Genomic DNA, 8,785 nt, shown 5'->3' on the forward strand with positions numbered 1-8,785 from the left:
CGGCCGTCACCCTGACGCCGTGGCCTGGGCCAACCTCACCAACGCCATCCGCGAGACCGGGTAAGGGTTGGCCTGTCCTCACGCGGGGCCATCGGGGGAGGGGGGTGCGTGGCGCCAGACCTCTCCTGTTCCCAGGACCGGCCTCTTACCAGGTGGGAGCGCCTGTTTCTCTGGGGGTCAGCTACTCCCGAGGCTGCAGCACCGCCCTGTGGACCAGGTCCCCTATTTGAGAGGGGGCCACTGCGGCATCCCTCACCTCATGGGGCCTGTCCTTGCCTTCAGCCAGTGGTGACAGTACTTTTGTCCCCAAGAGGCCAGTTCCCCACCACCGAGGTCGCAGTGCCTGCATCTGGACCAGGTCCATGGCTGGTGGGTAACTTCTATCCCCACGGGGACCAGCTCCTTTCCCCAGACTTTGCCCCCTCACCCCATGGAGGCCAGCCCCTCTCCCCAGGCCTGAGGGATAGTGAGAACTCAGCAGGAGGCTAACTCTCACCTGCTTGGCTGTGGCTTGCTCGTGGGTGCCAGCCCCCTGCCTCCCTTCCAGTGCCAGGGCAGCAGGACTGAACCTGGGTTCCAGGCCAGTCCAAAAGCGGAGGGTCCCTAAAGTCACGTAGACCCATTTAGTACCTTGCTAGGGCTCTGCTCCTCCCTTGTCTTCTGTGTCCTGGTCCAAGGGGAAGTCCTTGGCTGGATGCTGTGTTTGGCAGCCATGCTCACCATCTTTATTGCTGGGATGCAGGCAATTCTGATGTGTGAGTCTCACCTAACTCCTCCGCCTGTCTGGGCTCCCGTTTCCCCATCTGTGGCCCAGATTTTGAGGATGCGCTCTAGTTGGGTGATCATGTGCTGTAAGTTCTGTACAAGGGCTTGTGCCCTTTCATTTATTCATTATCCTGATGGTTGGCCTTAGGGACACAACTGAGCAAGGTGGGGGTCCCTACTAAGTGGGAAAGACAGACAGCGGCAGAAGGGAAATCAGAGTCAGTGGGAGTGGGAAGGATCAGCTTCAAAGCCTTGTCAGCAGGGCCCAGATGCTGGATCCAGGCTGTGCTGGGGGATCTTAGGGAACCCAGCGTGCATCCCTCATATCCTAGTGCCCAGATGATGCTAGGGAACCTTAGCACTAGGATATGCGCAGGATGTGGTCTGTGCTCAGACCACTGTGCCCCCTGCAGCAGAAAGGGCCTCCTCTCACTGCAGCCCCTATCCATTTTGCTAGCATGCATTGACCTCTGCAGGTGTTGGGGAGACACAGGATGCCGAGGACACCCACCCCCATTCTGGTGGCACTTGGGGGGGTACATCAAACAGATGTGAGATTTGGGGGAGATATTAGCTGCAGACACACAGGCGCTGGGTGGGGGTCAATCTGGGAAGGCTCCCAGAGAGAGGAGGCCACAGAGTGAGCTGGCATCTGTGGAGGGAACTGAAGCTTTATGGCTGGCCTCGGGGGCCACCGGGACTCTGGGATCTGGTGACCCATTATTTGCTGACTCACTCATGTTTTTGGCCCTGCATAGCAGAATCAAGAGGGCATGACAGAACTGTGGCAGGAGAGGAGGGGCAGGAGCGAGGCCCAGCATGGGCAGGGGGCTTTGGCCTCTGGAGGCCCCTGCTGGGCTGTGTTGCTCTTGACTATGGTAAACATGGAAGTGGAGAGAAGGCTTCCTTGATTGTGCTGGATGGAAAGTTCTTCCAGGCTCAGCCCCTCTGCTGTGTGACCTTGGGCAAATCCCTTCACCTCTCTGAGCCTGTTCCTTCATCTCAAGGTAGGGCCAAAAGGGTCATGGAAATTCACTGGGGTCACAGAAAGCACTGTTTGTTTATTTTTATTTGTATTTTATTTTTTGAGACATAGTTTCACTGTGTTGCCCAGCTGGAGTGCAGGGACACAGTCTTGGCTCACTGCAACCTCCGCCCCCTGGGTTCAAGCGATTCTTGTGTCTCAGCCTCTCGAGTGGCTGGAATTACAGATGTGTGCCACCACGCCCGGCTAATTTTTGTATTATTAGTAGAGATGGGGTTTCACCATGTTGGCCAGGCTGATCTCGAACTCCTGACCTCAGGTGATCTGCCCATCTCGGCCTTTCTGGCTTGTTTTCAGCACCCTCTCTCGTCCGCTCCTCTTACGCTCACATGCCCCTTTCCCTTTGAGTTTGCCAGCACTTGAGGCTCTGATGTGGGGAAGACCATACAGCGAGCCCCTTTTTATAGGCAGGAAAATGAAGTCCTCAGAGACAGCTGCTTGAGGACTCAGGGTCAGATGAAAGAAAGTCATAGGGGGTGTCCTGGCTCCTGATGAGCAGAATCTCTGATCTGTGGGGAACTCTGTGTCTTATTTCGGAGGGTGGGGGCAAGGATTTGATGCCTCTGTTCACTCAGAATTGGGATGCCTCTTCCTTCCTGGTGAAATCCCCAGATTTTGCCACTGGGGATCCTGGGATTATCAGGATAAATTCTCCCTACTCCATAATCCTTTGTCTTTTTAGTTTTTAAAAAAGGTTTTTTTTGTTGTTGTTGTTTTTCTTTTTTTTTGAGACAGGGTCTCACTCTGTTGTCCAGGCTGGAGTGCGGTGGTGTGATCACGGCTCACTGCAGCCTTGAACTCCCGGGCTTAAGAAATCCTTCCACCTCGGCCTCCCAAGTAGCTCAGACTATAGATACGCACCCCCATGCCTGGCTAATTAAAAAAATTTTCTTTTGTAGAAACAGGGGTCTTGTCATGTTGCCCAGGCTGGTCTTGAACTCCTGGGCTCAAGTGATCCTCTCACCTTAGCATCCCCAAATGCTGGAATTACAGATGTGAGCCACTGTGCTCGGTACCTTCTTTCAGTTGTGCCATATCTGACTTTGGGCCAACACCCCCACACAGCCTGGAAACATTTAGGATTTGGTGCTTGGAGATCAGAGATGTCACTGGGAGCAGAACCTGCCTCAGTCTAGCTCTGGCTCTGGTCCTGGGGAAGCTGTATCCTCCAACCTTACTTTGTCTTCCTTCCCTGATCTGATCCCATTGACCAGCACCTTATCGATGAGGTTGCTTAAAGTAAATCACCATCCCATTGAGAGAGGCAGTGAATCAAAATAAGGGGGAATTAACAAATTAGTAAACGGGGAAGCATCCCAAATCCACCAACCAGCAGGCAAAACCAGTCCAGTAAAATGGATAAATAAGGCCCAGCTGTTTCTTTGAACAATCACAAGAGATGAATCTATACCATCGAGAATGAGAAAGGAGGCCGGGCGCTGTGGCTCATGCCTGTAATCCCAACGTTTTGGGAGACCGAGACAGGAGGATGGCGAGAGGCCAGGATTTTGAGACCAGCTTGGGCAACATGGTGAAATCCTGTCTCTGCAAAAAATTTAAAAAGTAGCTGGGTGTGGTGGCACATGCCTGTGGTCCCAGCTACTCGTTTGAGCCTGGGAAGTTGAGGCTGCAGCCAGCTGTGATTGTGCTACTGCACTCCAGCCTGGGCAACAGAGTGAGACCCTGTCTCAAAAAAAAAAAAAAAGAAAACTTAGGCTGAGATAGGAGTGATAGACCACAGATACAGGGGACATCCCATATAATGGAGAGCGTCCAAGGCCATACTACACTGAGGAAGAGGGGTGCTGATATTTGTGAGATATTTGTGGCACCCTGCTCATATCAGTGGTCCGACTTTTTCAAATGTGGCTTCTTTCAAGAGGCACCTTGATTAGACTCTTGAGTCATCTCTGAGACATTAGCTGCCCCTGGCATGAAATCGCAGCCCATAGATTTTCCAGGAAAAAAAAAAAAAAAAGATTGAGGAAACAGATCTACTGCTGCCAACTTTTTGTCAAGCAAGTGCATTAAAAACAAAGCAGAGCAATATTTGTCAGCCCCTGTCAGTGTTTATCTCATAAAAGACTGGCAATTTTAGAGCAAACAAGCAGGAAGGACATACTCTCTGAATAAGGAGTAGTCTTCATTTGATTTATTTTTTTTGAGATAGGCTGCTCTGTTGCCCAGGCTGGAGTGCAGTGGCATGATCTTGGCTCACTGCAACCTCCGCCTCCCAGGTTCAAGTGATCTTCCTGCCTCAGCCTCCCTGGTAGCTGGGATTACAGGTGTGCGCCACTATACCTGGCTATTTTTTTTTTCTTTTGGTGATTTTAATAGAGACGGGGTTTCACCATGTTGGCCAGGCTGGTCTTGAACTCCTAACCTCAAGTGATCTGCCCACCTCAGCCTCCCAAAGTGCTGGGATTACAGGTGTGAGCTACTGTGCCTGGCCGAAGAGTAGTCTTTAATAAGTACATCTAATTATAGATGCACTCTAAAGTGTTCTGACCAGGCACAGTGGCTTGTACCTGTAATGCCAGCACTTTGGGAGGCCGAGGCAGGAGGATTGCTTGAGCCCAGAGTTTGAGACCAGCCTGGGCAACCTGGTGAGACCCTGTCTCTGCAAAAAATATAAAAAATTAGCTGGGCATGGTGGTGCCTGCCTGTAGTTCCAGCCTCTCAGAAGCTGAGGTGGGAGGATTGCTTGAGTCCAGGTGACGCTATAGTAAGCTGTGATCACGCCACTGCACTCCAGCCTAGGTGGCAGAGTGAGACCCTATCTCAAACAAAACAAAACAAAAGAAAACAAAACAAATTTCTAGCAGTTTAGAAAGAGGGGATGGGATATGGGAAGTAAAAACCTCTCCCTACCGTTCTTCCTAGATATAAACATTTTTAGCTTTTTTTTTCCTTTTTTTTTTTTTGAGGTGGAGTCTCGCTCTGTTGCCCAGGCTGGAGTCAGTGGTGTGATCTCGGGTCACTGCAAGCTCCGCCTCCTGGGTTCACACCATTCTTCTGCCTCAGCCTCCCGCGTAGCTGGGACTACAGACGCCGGCCACCGCACCTGGCTAATTTTTTGTATTTTTAGTAGAGACGGGGTTTCACCGTGTTAGCCAGGATGGTCTCGATCTCCTGACCTCGTGATCCACCCGCCTTGGCCTCCCAAAGTGCTGGGATTACAGGCGTGAGCCACCGCGCCTGGCCTTTTAGCTCATTCTTCCAGAAATTTCCATGCATAAAGAGGCCTAAACCTTCTTCCATACATATAAATGTATAGGCATATGTGGTGTGTGATGCATTTACATATGGGCTTAGCCTGTAGCTACCATTTGGACTTCTCTACTTTTGTTTGAACTTCATCTCTGACCTCTTTGCTCATCAGCACATCAGTCCGCCACGGCGTGTGTGATTATTGTATCAGGCCCCTAACGGTGGGCGTTTCGGGAAGGCCCATCTTTTCTGGCTTTGGAGAAAAGTCCTGCTGTGAAGAAGGGCCCTTATGCCCATCTCTGCAGGGCTGTATGAGCATCCGGCCAGGGAATGGGTTCCTAACCGCTGCCCGTCTCCGGGACCTCAGTGCCAAGGTCTTGGCTGAGCCTACCCTTGCTAGAAGGTGTGCCCTGGAGGAGGCCACTGGCCACTCAGTTACTACTGGGGCTCGTGACTGCAGTTTTTTTGGTTTTATGCAGTTTGTCCAAGGTCTCCTTTGATCCACTGCCAGCTTTTATCATGAGGGATCTGCATATTGTGCCCTGTTATAATCTTCCTCCCATCATCACATTCATCGGGTCTCCTCAAACTCCTACCCTCTCAGATTTTTTTTTTTTTTATGAGATAGCATCTTGCTCTACTGCTTGGACTGGAGTACAGTGGTACGATCATATCTCACTGCAGCCTCGACCTCCTGGGCTTACGCAATCCTCCCACCTTAGCCCCAGCCTCCTGTGACTATAGGCGAGCACCACCACACCTGGTTAATTTATTTTGTATTTTTTGTAGAGAGGGGGGTCTCACTTTGTTGCCCAGGCTGGTCTCATACTCCTGGCCTCAAGTGATCCTCCCACGTCGGCCTCCCAAAGCACTAGGATTACAGGCATGAGCCACTGCGCCATCACCTCTCAGATTCTTGATGAGACAAATACTTAGTGAGTGCATAATGTGTGTTCTCTCCTGGCATATGCCACAGCAGTCCTCTGAAGGGGGAGTCACTCTGCCGTTTTACAGATGAGAAAACCGAGGCCCCGAGAGGTAAAGCAGTTTGCCCAAGGGTACATAACCAAGAAGGGATCTACCCAGGGATTCAGACCAAGTTGGAGGGACCTGAAACCCAAACTCTTTGTCTTCCATTGTCCTTGAAATTTAAAATCTTAGTTTTTTTCTGTCCTTATCTGCGATATGTGAATCATTAGCCCGAAGTTCATGGCTGTCATCTGCATTTGATAAGAACTATACCTCCTTGCCCCCAACACTCCCCCACAAACCTGAGTTGAGTTAGAGGCACAGAGCATGCACTCAAGAATGTTAGTCTCAGCTCTGCTGCTCACCTGCTATGTGACCTTGGGCAAATCACTTCATCTCACTGTGTTATGTGGGAGCCTCGGTTCCCTACATCTGTAAAATGGGGAGAATAAAACCCATGTCATAGGGTTGTTGGAATAATTTTTTTTTTTTAGACAGAGTCTTACTCTGTCACCCCGGCTGGAGTATAGTGGCACAATCTTAGCTTACTGTAACCTCCCAGGTTCAAGCGATTCATGCCTCAGCCACCAGAGTAACTGGGACTACAGGCACGCACCACCACACCCAGCCTGGGAGGCTGGAGGCTGCAGTGAGCCAAGATCATGCCACTGTACTCCAGCCTGGGTGACAGAGCAAGATGCTGTCTCAAAAAAAAAAAAAAAAACTGTGGCGCAGTGGCCTTAAGCTACTGTAAAGTAGCTTAACAAAGTGCCTATAATCCCAGCACTCTGGGAGGCTGAGGTGGGCGGATCTCTTGCGGCCAGGAGTTCAAGACCAGCCTGGCCAACATGGTGAAACCCTGTCTCTACTAAAAATACACAAATTAGCTGGGTGTGGTAACTCACACCTGTAATCCCAGCTACTCCAGAGACTGAGGCAGGAGAATCAATTGAATCAAGGAGGCAGAGGTTGCAGTGAACTGAGATCATGCCAGTGTCCTCCAGCCTGGGGAATAGCCAGACTCTGTCTCAGGAAAAAAAAAAAAAAAATGTAGTCTCAGACCCCATCGCAGAACTGATCAGAATCTGCCTTCTAACCAGGCCTTCAGGTGACCTGCATATACAGCAGAGGTTGAGAAGCACTCCTTCAGAGGAGTGGGAGCCAGCCTGCCTGGAAGTGAATCCTGCCCCTGCCAACTCTGTGACCTTTCAGGTGTATCCGCTAGTATTGGGCAGCAGTGCTGTGTGATAAACCAGCCCCAACCCAAGGGCTTAAACCAACAACATTAATCCTCATGGATTCGTGGGGCTGCTGGGGCAGCTCTACTTCACGCTGCAGCTCTACAGACCGGGTGTGCGTGTGTGGCTCTCATATCCCTGGGACCAGTGGGCTGGCTGGGGCTTGTTCTTCCCATGGTGATGGCAGAGGCACAAAGGGGCAAGTGAGGCTTCCTGAAGGCTAATCTTATAACCAGCACGCTGTCACTTCCATCCACATTCCATTGGCCAAAGCAGGTCGAGTGACACAACCAAGCCCAAATGAAGGAGCAGGGAAGGATACTTGGCCATTGGTGGAGGACTGTAGTCTCGTGGCAAAGGGCATGGACATAGGGGTGGGGGTGGCATGTGACATAAGTCTGTGTGTTAATTTCCTCCTCTTCTGCAAGAGGGACAAGATGGGGTTGATAACTCGGCCCACCTTATAGGATTATAGGATTATCACAGAGACTCAATGAGTTAACGGACATGAAAGTGACTAGAACATGGCTTGGCACAGAGCTAACATCTCATCCTCAGTGGATGTTAGCTGGTGTTATTGTGGGTGAGGGAATGTAGATGGGTCCTGCATTTTTGGGGGAGGCTGTTTGTCAATATCTACAAAAATCAAAAATACATGTGCCCTTTGAGCCAGTAGTTCCTCTTGGAGGGATTTAATCCTGCAAGCTCACAAAGATGGACAGGCGGACATTCACGTGAGCGTCTACTGACCACTGTGTCGTTTTCATGGCGTAAGCCTGGAGATGCTGTGTGTCTAGCTAGGGGCCTCTGCCACTCACTGATTGTCCCCTCCTTTCCCTCCAGGTGGGCCTTTCTGGAGCTGGGCACGAGTGGTGGATACAATGACAGCTTGCAGGCCTACGCAGCTGGCGTGGTGGAGGCTGCTGTGTCGGAGGAGGTAAGGGCCAAGGTGGGGACATGGGCCTCTCACCCTCCCCCACCCCCACCAGCGTGTTCCCCAGCGTGCTTTTGAGATGTGTGCAGAGTAGGCCCCCCAACTCCTGCCATAGCCCTCCATCTATTTGGGGAAAAAAAGTGGACACGTATTCTTTAGAAAATTACATTAGGGGGCCGGCCACTGTGCCTGGCTCTCACCCACTTCTGATATTGTCTGATTTCTTATAAAGCTCAATAACAAGTAAAGCAAAATAATACGTTATTCAGGGACTCATCGCATGCAGTAAAAGTAGCTTAACAAAAGTAAGGGAGTGGGAACAACTGGAATGCCCAGCTGCTGATGAATGGATACATGGAATGTGATCTATCATACAATGCAACATTATTTGGCTGTAAAAGGGAATGAAGGACTGACACATACCAGAACATGAAAGAACCTTGAAAACATGCTAAACGAAAAAAGCCAGCCACAAAAGGGCACATACTGTATGATTCTATTTATATAAAATGTTCAGAATAAGCAAATCTACAGAGACAGAAAGCCGACTAGTGGGTGCCAGGGACTTGTGGGGACTGGGGAGTGACTGCTGATGGATATGGGGTTTCTTTCTGGGATGATGAA

At 50.6% G+C, this 8,785-nt stretch overlaps 1 protein-coding gene across 1 annotated transcript in view; it reads left to right on the top strand.

Annotated features, from left to right (window-relative positions):
• Positions 1-8,785, top strand: part of PLBD2 (phospholipase B domain containing 2) — a 49,228-nt gene that overhangs the window by 22,390 nt on the left and 18,053 nt on the right. The window contains exons 4-5 of the mRNA XM_011928733.1: positions 1-60; positions 8,071-8,164. Coding sequence (XP_011784123.1) covers positions 1-60; positions 8,071-8,164 — 154 coding nt within the window. The remainder of the gene's footprint in view (positions 61-8,070; positions 8,165-8,785) is intronic.

This window comes from Colobus angolensis, unplaced genomic scaffold (assembly GCF_000951035.1).
Source record: "Colobus angolensis palliatus isolate OR3802 unplaced genomic scaffold, Cang.pa_1.0 Scaffold79, whole genome shotgun sequence".
In the NCBI taxonomy this organism is placed as follows: Eukaryota; Metazoa; Chordata; class Mammalia; order Primates; family Cercopithecidae; genus Colobus; species Colobus angolensis.